The sequence below is a fragment of the Mytilus galloprovincialis genome, chromosome 3 (genome assembly GCF_965363235.1).
Source record: "Mytilus galloprovincialis chromosome 3, xbMytGall1.hap1.1, whole genome shotgun sequence".
NCBI lineage: Eukaryota > Metazoa > Mollusca > Bivalvia > Mytilida > Mytilidae > Mytilus > Mytilus galloprovincialis.
Genome location: NC_134840.1, coordinates 9,135,593 through 9,156,302, shown reverse-complemented (window position 1 = coordinate 9,156,302; position 20,710 = coordinate 9,135,593). Strand labels below are relative to the sequence as shown.

Sequence of the window (20,710 nt, the reverse complement as noted above, 5' to 3'; positions counted from 1 at the left end):
CTTGCTCAATCCTATGTCGCTTTGAAGGTGTCATGATTGTCATCCTCAGCTTAAGCAATGTGTTACTGTAATTTGAATTTCAAAATGACTGAGCGACGTTTTTCGAAGCACTGGTCAACTCTACCATAGCGAATCACATGACTTTGACAATCAGTAAATTCCAGCGAAAAATATCTCTATAAGGAAAGAATTGTCGGATAAAAATAAAATAATAGAGTACACAGGAAATGGCAAAATTCACATAGTCGCGTATGATTAATCATTTAAAAAAAACGAGCAAAAAGGGGGGGGGGGATGGGGCGTACACACTTTACGTCCCCCTCTGGATCCGCCACTGCCTTCTGTTGTTGTCCATTTTGTCAAGTAGTAATCCTCAAAAGTATGTGTAGGTTATATGCTATTTTTATCAAGTTGATTATAGACACAGAATACATTTTATTATAATATCATTCCCCATTTCCATTCTCAATTTTATTAAGTCTCCTTCCATTATAACACGGGTCCACCAATAATACAACAAAAATGACAAATTAGTAGAAAAAAAGCGCTATGTTTTCATATTGCTTGAAGTGCAATATTCCAATAAAAATAAACTACTTACAAACCACTGATCTCAATATACTCAGCTAAAATACGGCAAGCTTTTTAGAAAAGCTATTACTTGTAAATTTATAATGATCTTTATTAATTTACCTGCTTTCTGTAAATCGTTTTTAAGTAATAAAATACACTTGTAATATATTATTATTTAATAATCAATGTTTAAAAGTCACCAACATGTATTAATATTAAAATTTGAAGTGTTATTCGGTCATTACAAGTGTTATTCGGATATAACAGTGTTATTCGGTCATTCGTGTTACCCCTCTTCAATCACACCAATTAGACCAATTCACTTGTGATTGCCTCGCATACTGTATTGTATCCCCACAGGCACTTGCAATGTCCCCCTATATACCTTAATAAATAGACAAGTGCATGTGAGTTTCTCCCTGTATAAAGCCAAGGACGTATATTAGTTATACGTCCTTGATAAAGCGAATCCGAAATTACACCGTTTGTTGGTGCGCCGGACAGAGGCGGGATTTACAGATTAGATAACAGGTAAGGAACAGGTGCTCGCCCTTGTTTCAAAATGTTGAACTTCCGCTTTAAGGAAAACGCATGAAAATAGACATTATCCATACTTTAAAGCTTCTTTAAGTTCTTATTTAGTGCTAAGATTGTTAACACATGGATGTGGAAACTTCCCCAAGTAAGACTATTCATAAAATATTGTCTATTGTCTATTGTCTATTAAATTTTCTGTCTTTATTCCGAGTATTCGGAGTATAATGAACGAAAACAAATTTGTTTTGGTTCGGCATATTGACAAACATTTGAACATACCAGGGTGTTTGAAATTACAGAGAGATTATAGTGTCAAGTTAACACTTCTAAAGACTAAAGACTAAGGGGGTCTCGTTGGGGGGTTCTGATCCCGGATCCCGCTTACTTTTTTGTCAGATTCCCGTATCCCGCTTACACTATGTACGTAAGCAATTATCTTTTTTTTGTAATTTCCCATGTCCCGCAAGTCTTCATTTCCTGTTTTCACGACACAATAATATGACTTGTCACGCTTACAAAAAATCGGCAATCCCGCGTCACGCTTAGACCCCAATGAGACCCACATACAATGACAGTTTCACCGAATATACAAACAAACATCACTAACCTTTTACATTTTTTCTGCGCCTGTCTTCCGTACGTGACATAACTTAATATAAACTCATCTTTTTTCAAACTTCAAATGTTTATCAGGTCAGGAATAACCACCAATTGGTGGATTATACCTCAAAAGACGTATAGTTCCTATATAAGGCACCAATTAAGGTATCATGTAGTCATCTGTTCTCAATAGTAATCAGTTCTCGATAGCAATCAGTTTTCGATAGCAATGCATGTGGTTAAAATAAAAGAAGTTCGCAAAATCGCACATGTTTTCTATTTGTGGACATTTCAAAGACAGAATAAAAACTTGCTTCAAGCAAGCATTAGTTTTAACATTTCAAGTTTTCAGACATTTTACAACACTGAACAGTAAAAATAATACTTTCCGATTTTAACCTACTTTTCCTTATTCCCAAAACAACCCCAACTTCATCGCCTCGGTTCATAAATAGTACATTTTCAAATGTAAACAAAACTTAGCTCGAAAAGAAGGTCAAGTCCACATACATAATACACAATTGTAAAACATGGTGTGACGTCGCTATGGAAAAAAGCTATGGAATGCAGTTTGGGTCATATCTTATGAACTATAAAATTTAATTCAATTCAATTATTGGAAAAGTAATGCTCATAAATATTGTTACTGTGACAGTAAAATATTAATAATAGCTGTGACAACATCTTATGACATATAAGAATTGGTTCAATAATTTAAAATCCTCTAAAACTAATATCAAATGCATATTTTTGTCCTTGAGTGATAATTGCTAGGATATCGGTTAAAGATGCCTTAATTGATCGATAAGGCTGAAGTTCATAAAAAAAAAAAATGTTTTCTAGAGACAAATGATAGTTAATTGATACTTTTCTTCAATTTGCATAATTTTAAATCTTCTATTAATATCAAACATGCTTACGTTACTATACTTTTCACAACTATCGAGAACTGATGACCTACAAATGTATTGCACACAATGTCAAAATTGAGCACAACAACAGATTTTTTTCTTGATTTATGCAAGAGAAAATTGTAAGGATAATACATGTAGGAACTGAATAAAAGTATCTACTAAATTAAAAACAATCAGCTTAAACCAAATTTATTTGAAGAATTGTCCCTGCGGAGCAAAAGTTTGTTACACTATCGAGAACAGATAACACCAGGATATATTGGTTTAGACCAATTGACGTATATTGCATGAATTTTTGTAATAAAAGGCTAGTGTGAATTAGGAGCATCATTTTGCAACTTGCAACCTATTTTATGACCAGTGTTGAGTCCTCCTAAAGTTTCAGTTTTGTCAAAGCCTGCTGCATGTCTTGAGAATGCATGTGTACAAGCATTCTTTTGTTGAAACATCTGTACTATTGACCATAATTGACTTTTAATAATGAAAGTCAAGTATTAACAAAGAGCTCCATCCACCTGTGGAGTTGTACTCATAATCACATGACTGCAGACAGTATTGATGTCCGTTGACAGGTGATTAGTGCCAATAGTGGTTAATTTGCTAATCAAGAATTGACAAGATAATAACAGAAGAAACTGCAAATACAATTATTGATTTAATGCATTATGTTACATGTATCTCACTATACTAAACTAGAAATTTTTGACATGTTTTCATACCATAATATGGTTTTAAGAAAACAATGCTTCATTTTGGTTGAATAATTTGATTTGAAAAACAAAGAATTATACATCAATTGGTTTATACCATTATATGTCAATTGGTGGATTAAACGTCAATTGAGGTATAATCCACCAATTGGTGGTTATGAATCCTGACCTGTTTATGTCTTTATCCTAATCATGCTAATCCTGATTATAAGGTCAATATTTTGATACAACTGTTGTGCTGGATTTTTTCACCCTAGCGGTCCCTGGTACTTAAAATTACTCCGTTAGTATTTCTACACAATACACATTGGTTAATTTGTTAGGCACAGGATCAGGGGTTATCAGGGCTAAACGAATCTTTAAATGGCCCTGAACTCTTTACTTATTCTCCAATTATATCTGCTGTTCTTTTGTATGTCTCCTTACTTTCTGGTGCTAATAGGGTTTGAAGATCTATTTTGATGTTTTGAATCTCCAGCTGTCTTTCCATTTCTTCTCTTTCCTGGTGGATTAGATTATTTAGTACATTGTAGGTAGTGTTCAGTATTTTATGATTCTCTATATTCACCTTTATGTCAGGAAAACAACAGGTTAACAGTCAGGAACTTCATTTCTGGTCAAAATAAACAATAATTTATAAGATGTCCCCCTTCAGTATAATTCTGTGCTCCCGTAAATATGTGTACGAAAAAGCATACATGATCCTACATCAATAAACTGTAAATGAACAGGTGATGAAAGAAAATTAAATCTCGCAGCACAATCTTTATACACAAGTATGGTCTGCAAAGAAATTAAAAAAAACATTCATGTAGACTTAAATGAGAAATAAACAACATTATTTGTTTGTACATGTACATTACAGGAAGTGGTGGAAGTACACCAGTACAAGATGAAGATGGAAGAGCTACTCCTGTGATGGATGAGATGGAAGGTGGAGGTACCCCAACACAGGATGAAGGAGGGTGTACACCAGTACAGGATGAGGGAGGCTGTACACCAGTACAGGATGAGGGAGGCTTTACCCCAGTACAGGATGAAGGCAGATTAACCCCAGTACAAGACGAACCACCAACATATGATATGAGAGCTTCACCACAAGTAATTACATTATTAAAAGGACAAATCAAGCAAAATAAAAATACAGGTCATTTCTCACAAAAAAATGTTTGAATAAGGTATGAATAAAGGATTGAGAGCAAAAACTAATCCCAATATACCTATTTGAAAGGTAGATCACATGACCATGATGACTGGCTCCTTATCTTAAACCTTAACATTATTACCACTGATATAAAATATCACTTAAAATTGAGAATGGAAATGGGGAATGTGTCAAAGAGACAACAACCCAACCATAGAAGAACAGACAACACTTGATCCTTACTTAAACCATAACCCAATTACACCCAGAGTAGATTTCATGGCTGGTTCCTTATCTTAAACCTTAACATTATTACCACTGATATAGAATATCACTTGACTTGATCCTTACATAAACCATAACCCAATTACACCCAGAGTAGATTTCATGAAATGTTGTTTACTTCAAATAATTACAAGATTACACCCAGAATAGATTTCATGATGTGTTGTTTACTTAAAACTATAACAAGATTACAATCAGAACAATAAAAACATTCAATTAATTAGTGACATAAAATAAAAAAGCATGAATGAAAGAAGAAAATGAAAGTTTTCAGACAATTCAAGGGTCTGATATTTTTAAAGATTTATAACTTATTAAAAAAATATTTACTCATTTCCATTATAGTGGACCAAAGAATTTTTTTCCAGTAAAATTTTTATTCAGCATGTTTATTGTATTCTATATAGGAAAGATGCTAGTATTGATTTTGGTGAATTCATTTTTATTTATGGGCTACAGCATTTTTGGGATGCAGGCAAAACCAACAATTTAAATTTTGCACTAATTACATATTTTTGAAAGGCTTGTTTGCAGACTTTGACCAAACTATGAAATTATATATTCATGAAAATGTAAGTTTCTCTCAATCCACGAAGATTGGAATTCATGAAAGAAAAGGAATCCATATTATATCATTTATTTCAGGATGCAGAAATGGAAAGTGATAATGAAACAGACAGAGGTGGAGGAGGAATTCTGGGTAATAATGATGATGAATATGTAAGTGATGGCGGAGAAGTTGAACGTGAAGAAGTAGAGCCTCAGTCACCAAATAGTGGTCCAGCATCACCTGACCAGAGTCCACCCAGATCACCTGATGTCAGTATGTCTCCAATGGGTAGTCCAAGAAGTCCACCACGGTCTCCTGGTAGTCCTATCATGGATGAAAATGGACCCCAGTCCCCACTAGGCAGTCCAGCAGGTAGTGGTAGCCCACGCTCTATGAGAAGTGGAAGTGCACCTGCTTCACCAGTAGGAAGCCCAAGATCAGTTCATAGTGAAAGTCAAAAGTCACGTTCAAGAAGTCGCAGTAGGTCAGGCTCTCCAGTAAGAAGTAGATCTGGGTCTCCAGTGAGAAGTAGGTCAGGTTCACCTGTCAGAAGTAGATCTGGGTCCCCTAGAAGTAGGTCAAGATCACCAGCTAGAAGTAGGTCAGCATCACCTGCAAAAAGTAGGTCAGGATCTCCTAGAAGTAGATCAGGATCACCAGCAAGAAGTCGTTCAGGATCTCCAGTAAGAAGCAGGTCAGGATCTCCTAGAAGTAGGTCAGCTTCACCAGCAAGAAGTAGATCAGGATCTCCAAGAAGTAGGTCAAGATCACCAGCAAGAAGCAGGTCAGGGTCACCTGTCAGAAGTAGATCAGGATCCCCAGCCAGAAGTAGATCAGGATCAAGGAATAGGAGTAGATCTGGGTCACCAGCAAGAAGCAGATCAGCATCTCCAGCGGGAAGTGGACGAGGATCAGACAGTGAAGATGAGGTTAAAACAAAGAAAAAGAAAGGTATTTAAATCTTATTTCTTATTAAGTTATAAAGTCAGATTTTTAAATGAAATTACAGAGTGGTTGAAATAGTTTGAATTAAGAATTGGATTTGTTCCCTTTGTTGATGCTGACTCTATGTTATTACACAAGATTTTAAGATGGAACAGGTTTCTGAACTGATGGGATATTTTGAAACCTATGTTGTGTTTTATGTGAAAAGTAAATACCACTGCTATCATATACTACCAACTCTTGACAAGTAAATACCACTGCTATCATATACTATCAACTTTTGACAAGTAAATACCACTGCTATCATATACTACCAACTTTTGACAGGTAAATATCACTGCTATCATATACTACCAACTTTTAACATGTAAATACCACTGCTATCATATACTACCAAGTTTTGACATGTAAATACCACTGCTACATGTATCATATACTACCAACTTTTGACATATAAATACCACTGCTATCATATACATTTTACTACCAACTTTTGACATGTAAATTGCCAATTGATTGAAAAAGTGAGTTCACAAATGCTACTTAATTCTAAATTCTAAAATATCAAGTTTAGGCATTTGTTATCATGGTGATATTATTAAAGTGTTTTAATAGTAAGTTATGCTTTTGTAAGTAGATCAATAAACTTTGGTGCAAGCTGCTGATAGGGAAAAAAATCCATACTTATTTCAAATACTATTTTAACAATTAAGTTATTGACAACTGCCATGATTAACAAAGCAATTCAACTCAATGTACATGTATGTGTTTTGAGTGGAACATTGCACATGTATTTATTCCAATGAAGAATGAACACTTGTTTGATAAGAATATAAATGTTTTTTTTTTTACATTTTTGTTACGATGAAAAGTTTTGGTTTAAATACAAATTATTTATGATTATTTTGTTTAACAGGTAGTGATGATGAAGATGAAAGTGACAAAGAGTAAGTATTAAGCTGTCAACATTTCCTCCTACAAGTATTACTTACTAAGTATAAATGTACTTATTAATGCATGAAATATATAAAATTGAGAATGGAAATGGAGAATGTGTCAAAGAGACAACCCTACCAAATAGCAGATGACAACAGAAATTATTCACATTTACAAATATATAATTATTTACATATAAAATGCAAACTTATTCACTTATACAAATGTATACTTATTCACTTATACACATGGACATATACAAATGTATACTTATTCCCTTATACACATAGACTTATACTATAAGTTATCTACATTCATATCCGTAGATATGGCTATTTTAACACCCTGAAGTACCCCAGTACACCATGAGGCGTAGCCGAAGGGTGTACAGGGTACTGAAGGGTGTTAAAATACCCATATCTACAGATATTAACGTAGATAACGAATTTATCCCCGGTCTTAGTCCGATTCGGGCGAGTTTTATGGAAATTTTGGTACAAAGTGTAACGTGAAAACAACGTTTTTTTCATTATCTAAAAAAGTTTTATTGAAATTTGGAAATTTTACATATTTTTTACGGAGTGTAGGGTACTACCTTTGGTAGAACCCTACAGGTAGTCAAATATAAGACGTTTTTAATACGGAGACAGAGAAATCGGATTGAGTTAAATTTGGCGCTCAATGTTGTGAGAGTTACGTCATAGATGGTGTGACTTCAACGTGGGTCATTTGCATAGCTAGGTCAGTAGTCCCATTCCTTGAAAATGTGGCAGTCAAGTGATGCATTTGATGAAATGAGTGTACAAATGATCGGCATAATAGGACAAAATCGTTAATGAATTAAATATTTAATTACAAACATCATGGATAATCTACAGAATTCAATATTTCACAAGGGGCAATCATGGAACTAAGGAAAACTTGCGTGAAGTTCCGCGGGATAATGGTTAGCAACGTCCTGGGATATGGGATAGCAACACCCAGGGGCTATGGGTTTTGTAACGACGTGCGTTAACCAATCAAAATCCTAAATATATACTAAGCCGGGGATAAAAATGTTTACTTATTCACTTATACAAATGTATGCACATTTACATATACAAATGTATACTTTCACTATACTGTATCAAAATGTTTATGAGGCTGTAACAAATAAAGATATTACTCTGAAGAGTTCAATTTCAGTGGAACTCATCTAACCTACAAGTATGTTGACCCTAGATGTCATTGTGTTGTTTATGTTGATAGGTTTCTGTATCAAATCAAATCAAAGTTTTATTTATTGTTGATACATAGTAAACAAAGTAACACAAGCTTTAGTGAGCTTTTTAAAATCAACATTATAATAAATTACACACAAGCAAATAACATTCCTGGTCTGTATTAGATTGGAAAAATTAAGTTTCCTGTCTTATGTGGTTTGGCAGCTCATTTCATAACTGCTCAGCACTGAAACGAAATGATTTTAACCCATATTTTGTAGTTTTAACTCTGGGTATGTCAGCTGTATCCTTAGATCTAAAGTTACAACGTTGAGTTTTGATATTTATTAGGTCATGAAGATAACTGTGACTTTTGTTTACAATTTTAAATGTTTCAATTCCAATGGTTCTAAGTCTGTGAGTTTTTAAAGATGGAAGTTTAGAAGTTAAAAGTAAATTTTCATAGCTGCTTATATAGTCTTCATATATGAAGCAGAGACCTCTTTCCTGTATTTCTTTCAATTTTTTTGTGTTTATTTTACACTACAGAAATGCCAAATTACTGGACAATAATTAAAATTTGAAAGAGTGAAAGAGTAGTAAGCTGTTAAGACGTCCCAACCTCTTTAGTTATTTGCCAATACATTTAAGAATGTTTAGTTGTTTAGAAGTTTTTTTACAAATTTGTGAGATATGTTTATCAAAATTTAGTTCAAAATCTATCGTTACACCAAGGAGTTTAACATCTTCATCACATGAAATTTTATTGCCTTCTAAATTAAAAGTTAAATTATAATTTTTTGGCTTTTTCCCAATAGCAATTGCTTGGAACTTATCCGGATTTGCTTTCATTAAATTTTGTGAAAACCATCTTATCATTTTTTAAAGCAATTGCTTTTATGCCGTCGCGTATGGCCATCTTTGTGACCCAGATCAGAGACTCCGCCCAGATCAAGCCATAGTATTTTGTTAAACAGGCTCCTGGTTAGTCATTCTTTAACACCTATGTATGTTTTCTAATGCAATACATAGCTTGAAACTTTAAAAAAAAGTTAGTGGATTTAAGAAGTTTCAGAATATGTTCTTGTAGATGTATTTTTGTATTTAAAGGGTCAACCGTTCGACTATCAAATAACATAGAAGTCCGAGTGAAAAAAAGTACATTTTTATAAATGCGATTCCGTTTTCCGCCGTTCGTACGATGTTTCAACAAAATATGGATTCATTTCAGTTGTTGATTTAGTATTGAAAATTTAACTGAATTATCTCCTAATAAATACGGTTTTTTATGTTTAATTTGTGTTTCTTTAAGAGGTCAGGTGCTCTTGTTCATTCATAAAATTATCGTTCATTCATACATTTATCGTAAAATCAAAATCACTACAATGGTTAATGCGTAGTGTCAAATTATTACCTGTAATCTAAAAATAGACAAACTTTATTTGCGCAAATAATTTAGCGGAACGAAACCCTTGTTGAAAACACATAACAATAAGTTCGTTTTCCTTTTCTGTCAAAACTCCGTAATATTTATCGATCACCTTACTAATGAAATGGACCCGTCCAAACGTAGTAGATGCCAAGTCGGTCCAGATGAAGAGATATTTACAATTTGGAATTTTCTAGTTTTTTAATACATAGATTGAAAAAAAGTACGTCTTTTTAAATATCATGATCAAAACTGGGTTTGCATAACAAATGTCAGATGAAACCATTATCCTCGTCTTTTCAGTGAACAAGTCTACTACGTTTGTTAACACTCGACGGTCCACCGTGTTAGCAATTTTATTTCACATGTTTTCGAAATATTGAAGATCATTTTTCGCAATGTTTCCTGAAAATTGATAAATATCAAAGCAACGTAGAGCTGTTTGTTCTTGTTCGTATAATAAAATTGAGAATGGAAATGGGGAATTTGTCAAAGAGACAACAACCCGACCATAGAAAAACATACAACAGCAGAATTAAGGTCACCAACAGGTCTTCAATGCAGCGAAAAATTCCCGCACCCGGAGGCGTCCTTCAGCTGGCCCCTATACAATATATATACTAGTTCAGTGATAACGATTTAATGTCATGTTTGTCTGTGATGACCCCCCTTTTCGGGATTGCATGAGAATTGTAGTTATCTCGTACCCACATGCACTTGTTTCTATCCACAGGAAGGTCGACTATCCATATAAAACTATTTATATGGATAGAAACAAGTGCCTGTGCTCGTACCGCATCAGAAGGACACATATCAACTGAGCAATAATGTTTGGGACTTACTTTTAAAAATGATGACAAAGTAACATTATGAAAATATTTTTATTAAGCTGAAATATACATTTATTCTTTACATGTTTATGTCTTGTAAGATATTTTATTTCTTTCCCGTTTTTTAACATTTGCGTCTGGAAAGTTGAAATGTTTTAACTTAATCATTTGTGTTAATGGTTAAATATAAATTAATAATGAAAATTGTTAAAATTAAATCAATAAAGGAAATTATTGCCAAGGAAGTTACAAACACTACCAGGGGATAATCCATGATGATTTCTTTTTGAGTTATATGTTTCAGCACATGTATATTTGACCCCAACTTTAGCCTGGTAAACGTGTTGTCTCCTTGTGAAATATAAAACATATTAAAAATGACTTTCTGCTAAAGTCTTTTATTTATATAAAGTTAAAACCTTCTTACTTTTAACTAGACAACACTCATGTCAGGTTTAATTCTTGTATATATGTGGATGAAAAATAAAAGTCCCCAAACATTAACATGGCAGCAATTGCTTTTACAGCCTTTAAGGCTTTGATTCACTGTCATTTTCAAGTGTTTTTACTAAATTATCTACATTATTGTCACAGTAAGACAGTTTATTATCATCTGCATAATTTTAAATTGTACTGTCTTGTACACACTAGAAAATATCATTAATAAAGACATTAAACAACACTGGACCAAGAATTGACCCTTGGGGCCCCCTCCCCCCCTTATCAGTATTTCACAGTCACTGTAAGTGTTGCCAATCTTAAAACGTTGCCTTCTATTTTCAAGGTAACTTTTTAATAATTTTAATGAGCTTTCAGAGACGCTATAAGCCTCTTATTTTAATAAAATTAAATCGTGGGGCAAACAGTTGAAATCCTTTTATTCATGCTTGGACAGTTTATAATAAATGAAGCATGAGTAATATCATATATTAACATTTGCTGAATAACATGGCTATAATGTTTATTTTTTCTTTAACATCTTCAGAAATGCATTTATTCACTGTACATGCTGTATGTCCTTCATAAATTGGTTTATAAAAACAACATATCAACTGCTTCTTGTGTGACCAAAAGCATTTGGGATCCCAAATTAAAATTAAGTTCAATGAAAACACAACTATATACAATTTCAGTCTATAATGTTATGATAACTATTTTACAGATCAGAAGTTGGTGAATTGATTGCAAACATTTTTGGCTCCAGTGATGAAGAAGAAGAATTTGAAGTAAGTTAATAGTTTGGTGTCACAATATCTCAGTAGCATGGGTTCGAATCCTGGCGAGGGAAGAACAAAAAATTTGCGAAAGCAAATTTACAGATCTAACATTGTTGGGTTGATGTTTAGACGAGTTGTATATGCGTCGTCGTCGTCATCGTCGTCGTCGTCGTCGTCCGAATACTTTTAGTTTTCGCACTCTAACTTTAGTAAAAGTGAATGGAAATCTATGAAATTTTAACACAAGGTTTATGACCACAAAAGGAAGGTTGGTATTGATTTTGGGAGTTTTGGTCCCAACATTTTAGGAATTAGGGGCCAAAAAGGGCCCAAATAAGCATTTTCTTGGTTTTCGCACTATAACTTTAGTTTAAGTTAATAGAAATCTATGAAATTTTGACACAAGGTTTATGACCACAAAAGAACGGTTGGGATTGATTTTGGGAGTTTTGGTTTCAACAGTTTAGGAATTAGGGGCCCAAAAAGGGCCCAAATAAGCATTATTCTTGGTTTTCGCACAATAACTTTAGTTTAAGTAAATAGAAATCAATGAAATTTAAACACAATGTTAATGACTACAAAAGGAAGGTTGGTATTGATTTTGGGAGTTTAGGTCCCAACAGTTTAGGAATTAGGGGCCAAAAAAGGACCCAAATAAGCATTTTTCTTGGTTTTCGCACCATAACGTTAGTATAAGTAAATAGAAATCTATGAAATTTAAACACAAGGTTTATGACCATAAAAGGAAGGTTGGTATTGATTTTGGGAGTTTTGGTCCCAACAGAATAAGGGGCCCAAAGGGTCCAAAATTAAACTTTGTTTGATTTCATCAAAATTGAATAATTGGGGTTCTTTGATATGCCGAATCTAACTGTCATGACTGTGTATGTAGATTCTTAACTTTTGGTCCCGTTTTCAAATTGGTCTACATTAAGGTCCAAAGGGTCCAAAATTAAACTTAGTTTGATTTTGACAAAAAATGAATCAGTTAGGTTCTTTGATATGCTGAATCTAAAAATGTACTTAGATTCTTGATTATTGGCCCAGTTTTCAAGTTGGTCCAAATCGGGGTCCAAAATTAAACTTTGTTTGATTTCATCAAAAATTGAATAAATGGGGTTCTTTGATATACCAAATCTAACTGTGTATGTAGATTCTTCATTTTTGGTCCTGTTTTCAAATTGGTCTACACTAAAGTCCAAAGGGTCCAAAATTAAACTTAGTCTGATTTTAACAAAAATTGAAATCTTGGGGTTCTTTGATATGCTGAATCCAAAAATGTACTTAGATTTTTTATTATGGGCCCAGTTTTCAAGTTGGTCCAAATCAGGATCTAAAATTATTATATTAAGTATTGTGCAATAGCAAGTCTTTTCAATTGCACAGTATTGCGCAATGGCAAGAAATATCAAATTGCACAATATTGTGAAATAGCAAATTTTTTTTTAATTAGAGTTATCTTTCTTTGTCCAGAATAGTAAGCAAGAAATATCTAATTGCAAAATATTGTGCAATAGCAAGATTTTTTTTTAATTGGAGTTATCTTTCTTTGTCCAGAATCAACTTAAATCTTTGTTATATACAATATACAATGTATATTCACTTTTTACTACCAACTGATAAATTAAAATAATCTTTACCATTCAGTGATAACAAGCAGTTTTTTTACATCTTAATATTTTATGATGTATTTAAATGAGTAGTTATTGTTGCAAACTCCATTAGAAATTTTAATTGAGATTAGTTTTGGAATAAGGGAAAGGGGGATGTGATTTAAAAAATTGGGTTCAATTTTTCTCATTTGAAATTTCATAAATAAAAAAGAAAATTTCTTCAAACATTTTTTTGAGAGGATTAATATTCAAAGCATAGTGAATTGCTCTAAGAGAAAACAAAAATTTTAAGTTTATTAGAACACATTCATTCTGTGTCAGAAACCTATGCTGTGTCAACTATTTAATCACAATCCAAATTTAGAGCTGAATCCAGCTTGAATGTTGTGTCCATACTTGCCCCAACCGTTCAGGGTTCAACCTCTGCGGTCGTATAAAGCTACGCCCTGCGGAGCATCTGGTTGATTATGGGCCCAACTTTGAAGTTGGTCCAAATCGGGGTCCAGCTTTGTTTGATTTCAACAAAAATTGAATTCTTGGGGTTCTTTGATATGCTGAATCTAAACATGTACTTAGATTTTATATTATGGGCCCAGTTTTCAAGTTGGTCCAAATCGGGTCCAAAATTAAACTTTGTTTGATTTCAACAAAAATTGAATCCTTGGGGTTCTTTGATATGCTGAATCTAAACATGTATTAAGATTTTTGCTTATGGGGCCAGTTTTCAAGTTGGTCCAAATCGTGGTCCAAAATTAAACTTTGTTTGATTTCAACAAAAATTGAATATATGGGGTTCTTTGATATATGCTGAATCTAACCATGTATTTAGATTTTTGATATTTGGGCCCGTTATCAAATTGGTCCACATTGAGGTCTAAAGGGTCCAAAATTGAACTTTATTTAATTTCATCAAAAATTGAATTCTTGGGGTTCTTTGATATGCTGAATCTAACCATGTATTTAGATTTTGGATATTGGACCATAATAGGTAAATGTCCAATTTAGATTTTTTAAGTTTTTGGGATACGATTGCTTTCAAGCAATCTGTAGACTTATACCAGTGGCTCAGGACAATAACCTCACGTCAACCGTTTTATTCTAAACATTAAGGACCATCTCAGATTTTTATGATTGTCTTGGTTTAAAAGGTAAAAACAAACAAAGGGGTTGAACTTAGACAACTTTCCTATAAGGCCATAGTTATTATATTTTTAGTTTTACGAAATTTTCTTACAAAACCAATGGGTAGGAGGACGAGAAAAAAAAAATCGAGATTTTCTTTTTTTTTTTTTTATTTCGTTTTACGGACACCTGTGAAGAAAAGAATGGGTAGGAGGAAGAAAAAAAACTTCCAAACAAAAGACCTTCCAAAAACAAACTGCAGTTTTTACACATATAACAAAAAAATCTCAGATAGAAACTACTACAAAATCACAGCTATAAATATTGTTTTCATGCATTTCACCAACACACAAATGTTGCATACTTTCATATTTAAAAATGGCTTTTCATCTTGATGAAATTCCAATTTAAAACTACATACCTGCATAATAATTCACCTCCATCAGACTTTCACAGGACAAGGATTCCCTGACAATGACTTTGTCTCGATACACACCCCTTGGAAACAGGACACTCAAAATCAAAACCAACTATACAGAACCACTGCCCCATGGTGGCCAAAAACATTCAAGTCCTTTCTAACATCGATTGCTAAGCATAAATTCCTATTCTTTCAAGCGCTGTACAGAGTCAGTTCGAAAAAGTTAGGGTCAGCGGATTCGTAAAACTAAAAATGAAATAACTATGACCTAATGTTCTTTTCAAAATCTTCATGTTTGATATTTCCCTTTGCTTATATGCATGTTTTTAACAGCACAGAAAATCAGAATCAAGCAGTATTTATATTTAGTGTTTTTATAAATTTAGAAACACGTCAGAGGGAATTCCCCAGTTGTGATAAAAATGCTAGAGTTCTCTGAATTCCGATAAATCTATTTCTGTCATATAAGAACTGAAGTGGAGTTTTACTTATATGTCACCGTTATTAAACTGATATTTGATATTGTACTTCCATAAAAAATAGAGAACCATTTAGGTTTAATATACGTTCTTACTACAGGGTTTGTTTAGGTAATTATGCACATGTATATAGTTTTCTTGACTTCAAGGGGTACCAGCTTAAATGGTTGCTCTGGATTCCCCACTCGATTGATTAACTCATGGGATCCTTTCTATTTATGTCTGCTATTGAGGGTTATTGTTGTTACATAATTTTAAATCATATGCATCATTTAAATTAAAATAAATTAGTCCACATCGTTAAGGTTTATTAACCCCTTCAGGCGAAATGGATCTTCCATATTATCGTTTCAAGTTGTCTCCCTTCCGGAAGTCACTTCTGTGAATTCTGAAATAAGACATTAGGTTCAGAAAAAATAACATGTTCTGTCGATAAACCTCGTATTATATTAAAAACAATCACAATTTTAGAGGAATGTGTACGGAAAGGAGTCATGATCACTGACCCACAGGAAATTAAATATTTAAAGAGATAGGAATGGGGTTCCTCCTAGAATTAACGTAGGAAAATAGGTGATTAGATACGAAGTGAAATACTTCTCTCACTCTGAGTCTCAGTGACTGCTGTGGAAAGTAAACTTGGAATTGATAGTACAAAAATAAAACACAATAGGCCTAAGTACATTGTTCATACACTTTTAACCGGGATTGGCTATTTTGTAACTATTCAGATTACGTAAATTACATTTTACATGTGCAGTTGAATTAGTTTTGAAAATAATATTATCCAGCTACATGTATACATGTGTCAATGAAAACAATAGCAATTGTATCCCTCAGAGCAATCTGCTCTTTGATTAAGTTTAAGTTCTTAGACCACATTCATTCTGTGTCAGAAACCTATGTTGTGTCAACTTTTTAATCACAATCCAAGTTCAGAGCTGTATCAAGCTTGAATGTTGTGTCCATACTTGCCCCAACTGTTCAAGGTTCAAACTCTGCGGTCGTATAAAGCTGCACCCTGTGGAGCATCTGGTTTACATATACAGACACATATATACACTTTAGTCTCTCAGCATTAAGGCCTTATGTAATCTCCAATGATGACATATCATGTATTGCCTAACCTGACACAACGTCCATATGTAGCTATGCACTGAACCACATGGGCGTGACAAAGCCTCTCAAACTCTGAATTTTCGGCACTTAAATTTAATGGACTTCTTCCTAGTAAAATTTGATATACATGTATATCCTCACCATCATATTTACTTAGTTCACAATAAAGTTGTAGGGAAAAATTCTCGATAATCATATTCCACCACAAATCACACAGCTCTGTAATACAGATGCAAGAACAACATGCATGTACATAGACATCATTAAAGTCATTTTCGCATGCGACGCATTTATTTCCTGATGAATTTGGTATATCAGCTAACAGTTTTGTAATAAAATATGAATTTCTTATTTCTGCAAACGATTGTGTTTTTTCCCAGAAGTTTGTCATAGAAACTGTTTTGTGAATATTTCTAAAACGTATAAAATTGTCATCTAACGCAATAGGGTCTAACCAGTTGACTGACTGTTGTTCATTAACTGTTTTGTGAACAATCGATTTCCATTGACTTTTTGATGGGAAACTACCCGTATCGATATATTCAGTAAGATATTGAATAAGTCCATATGTTCTTAGAATGTCAATAACATCAGGAATGTATCCATAGACTTGGAAAGTGGGTATCTAGTAATTCTAGTTTCTAGCCAAAAACTGTATTTCTTGCTTTTAGCTATTGTATCATTTGTGTATCAGATGATGAAAATGATGAAGGAATGGCCACAGGGAAAGATGATGGTCAGGTTCTACCAGAATTATCTGATGATGAGAACGAAGAAGCACTTAGGAAGCAAGCAAGGGATCAAGAGTAAGATTAACATCAGCAGTTTGTAATGTCGGATTACTGTAAATTCAGAAATGATTGCGAAAAAATGCGACTATAATCAAAACTTTTTTTAATTTTTTTATATGAATGAAACAGGATTTTTCTGAATATCGCAAAAATCAAAATCTCATTTTAGTCTAAAATGACAAAATGGCAATAATAAATACACACAATAATTTCTTAATTTACAGTAATAAGAAAATCATTAATTATGTCATTTACTGTGGTTTACTGTGAAAAACAAAAATATAAGTTAAACAATTACATTTGTATACATCGTTACTTTTATAAAAAACCAGTGTGAAGTTAAATTGTTAAACTAACACATAAAAGGTATGAATCAGTGAGTCTGTCTTGTATAATCTGGTTACATAAATATTGTATTTGCATAGTCCTGATTATGCATGTAGAATTTGCAGAGCTGGATGTTAAGAAGTTATCAATTAATCTTTCCACTACTTTTGTCTATGAAATCATTATTTCGGGGTTGCTCAAAACATGTCACATGTGGAAAAATATGCAATTAGATGAGTTTCACATTATGTTGTAATGCGTTTATGTGATAGAAAACACATAAATTGACAAAAAACACCCAAAAATCTACAAAGATGACCTCTGAACACTTTCTGAATGTTCGTAGTAAAGGGAGGAGATGTGCCCCTACTTTTTTTCTTCTCAATCTCAAGATGAGAAAGAAGTATAGTGAAAGGCTCACAATAAAAATTATTCAGAAAAAAAATACAGAGCTCAAAAGATGCTTGTATCACAGATGACAAATAAAAAAACCTAGACCCAATAAAGCAATACTAAATATTATTATATCATTGAATGCCCAGAGGAACTTAAAGCATGCTCCGAGTACCAGGTCCTTGAGCTACTGATCTTGAAGTCATGTTGTCTTACACATTGAAAATTGTAACTTCATTCATAATCATTGATTACATCAATTTCATTGAAAATATGTTATCTTATGCTATGTCTAATTCAGATGTGATCTTATGCTATGTCTAATTCAGATGTGATCTTATGCTATGTCTAATTCAGATTAAACTTTCTGCTTATTTTCTTTGATATTTAATTTACATTTTAGAGATTTCGTCTCAGACTTTGATTTAATGATTGAAAGAAAGAAAGCAGAACAAAGAAGACAAAAAGGAAATAAAAGAAAGGACGTAGATCTTATAAATGATAATGATGATTTAATTGCTGACATGATTTGTAAAATGAAGGAAGCTGCAGAGGTAAAATGTTATGGTATTAAGTTACTGGACTTGCAGCCCATTTAAGCTATGTCAATAACAAACTCATCTCTTGATAAGCTTAATATATTTCTGTATTATACATTGTTGTTGATTTTCATTGAAATGAAAGATGCGCTAAATTTTTCTGTTTGTGTTTTTTTGCTTTTTCCATGATTTTTTTTTGAAAAGGAAGTTTCAAAACATAACAGATAAAATTATCTGTTTATATTTATATTGTTCATTACCCGAAAGCTTTAAAATGAATTGTTTAAACAAAAACTGACAAAGGATATCTTAATACACAAGAATTGTTCAGATGGGACCCTATATTATGGTAGTTTTAGTTTCTGCAAATTGTGTAACAGAATCTTGGCACATAATCCCAGGTTTATTTATATTTCAGAGAGGGAGAGGGGTCCTGATCCCGAGATCCCGGGCTTAAAAAAATTTAATCCCCAGGTCCTAAATTTATAAAAAAATAAATCCCGACATTCCGAAATTCGAAAAAAGAAATCCCATTATATACCGAAAGGGTCAATCCCAAATCCCAAGCTTAAAAAACACCCAATCCCGACATCCTGAAAAAGATCCTGTCTCCCCCCTTAAAAGTAGATCTAGATATAGAACTGATTTAATATTTAAACCTTTCAATTTTAGGATAAGGAAATGTATTGCCAGTTATTGTCAACTTAGAAAATGCTAGCAACCAAAATAAACAACTTATTTGTTTAATCAATTTTTATCAGAGAACACTTTTTGTTTAAACTGCAATCCTCCTGTTGAGGGTTAACAACATGCCTTTTAACTTGTCCTGAGTACAACAAATTATAATTTGTTTGAAAATGTGTTTTTTACATTGTATTCATTGGGGGGGGGGGTTCTGATCCAGATCTCTCTTACTGTTTTGACAGATTCCTGTAGCCCGCTTACACTATGTACTTAGCAATTCTCATTTATTGGTAATTTCCCAGGTCCCGCTGGACGCCATTTTCTGTTTTCATGGCACAAAAATTCGACTTTCACGTGTCACGCTTACAAAAAATCAGCAATCTTGCGTCACGCTTAGACCCCAATGAGACCCACTTTATTCCTTTTTTTTTCCTACATTTTTTTCCTTTATTCCACTAAGTATGCTTAGTGACTCTTCCAAACATTATTTATATATATTTGACTTATAAATAGTGTTGATTAATACATGTCTCGAGGTATATTTTGTAATTAACACAGGTTTGTGTACATGAAACTAAGTAAGGAGAAATTTAAAAGTTTTTACAAACCTTCATTATCATATACCTGTTTACAAATTATAGGGAGATGTTAAAACTATTTTACAAATCTTTATCATTATTTTTGTTTGTAGGGTGACAGGGAATTGAACAGAGCAAAGAAACCTGCAATCAAAAAGTTAAAATTTCTTCTTTCTGTTACTTCACAGTTACGCAAGTATGTATAACAACATTGGTACCATATAATACAAGTATGTATAACAACATTGGTACCATGTAATACAAGTATGTATATCAACATTGGTACCATATAATACAAGTATGTATAACAACATTGGTACCATGTAATACAAGTATGTATATCAACATTGGTACCATATAATACAAGTATGTATAACAACATTGGTACCATGTAATACAAGTATGTATAACAACATTGGTACCATGTACAGATGCTTAGAATGATTAATAATTGTCCTTCACTATTTATAGTGGACTCGTGGAATATTATTGAACAGATGGAATATGTTTGTCATCCATGTCTACTTTCTTGTATATTTGTTCAAACTTAGTTCTCAGCATAGTCATTTAAATTGGTTTACAGATTATTTGAGAGACAAAGTTTATTACATGTCAAAGTTTGATAAGGTTATTTGCAGGCTGATTATTTGATTGATTGGTGTTTTACACCACTTTCAACACTATTGTGCTATTTCGGGACAATAATTTTTATCGGTGGAGGAAGCGAAGTGCACAGAGAGAACCACAGACCTTCAGTAGGAAAACTGACAAT

General features: G+C 33.0%; 1 protein-coding gene across 1 annotated transcript; it reads left to right on the top strand.

Annotated features, from left to right (window-relative positions):
- The first annotated feature begins 1,105 nt into the window (after positions 1-1,105).
- LOC143069857 (uncharacterized) lies at positions 1,106-20,431 on the top strand. Its single transcript, XM_076244662.1, has 9 exons — positions 1,106-1,255; positions 4,200-4,435; positions 5,409-6,264; positions 7,175-7,205; positions 11,818-11,885; positions 17,321-17,432; positions 18,541-18,691; positions 20,052-20,134; positions 20,410-20,431. The coding sequence occupies exons 1-9, from the start codon at positions 1,234-1,236 to the stop codon at positions 20,429-20,431; spliced, it is 1,581 nt and encodes a 526-aa protein (XP_076100777.1). The 5' UTR covers positions 1,106-1,233.
- The last annotated feature ends 279 nt before the right edge of the window (positions 20,432-20,710 follow it).

What these genes read in the sequence shown, in the direction of transcription:
- LOC143069857 (XM_076244662.1), top strand. Translation starts at nt 1,234, where the DNA reads ATGGATGTGGAAACTTCCCCAA. An exon ending in ATATGAGAGCTTCACCACAA is followed by an intron (nt 4,436 to 5,408) that starts GTAATTACATTA and finishes CATTTATTTCAG; the next exon opens with GATGCAGAAATGGAAAGTGA. An exon ending in AAGCAAGCAAGGGATCAAGA is followed by an intron (nt 17,433 to 18,540) that starts GTAAGATTAACA and finishes TTTACATTTTAG; the next exon opens with AGATTTCGTCTCAGACTTTG.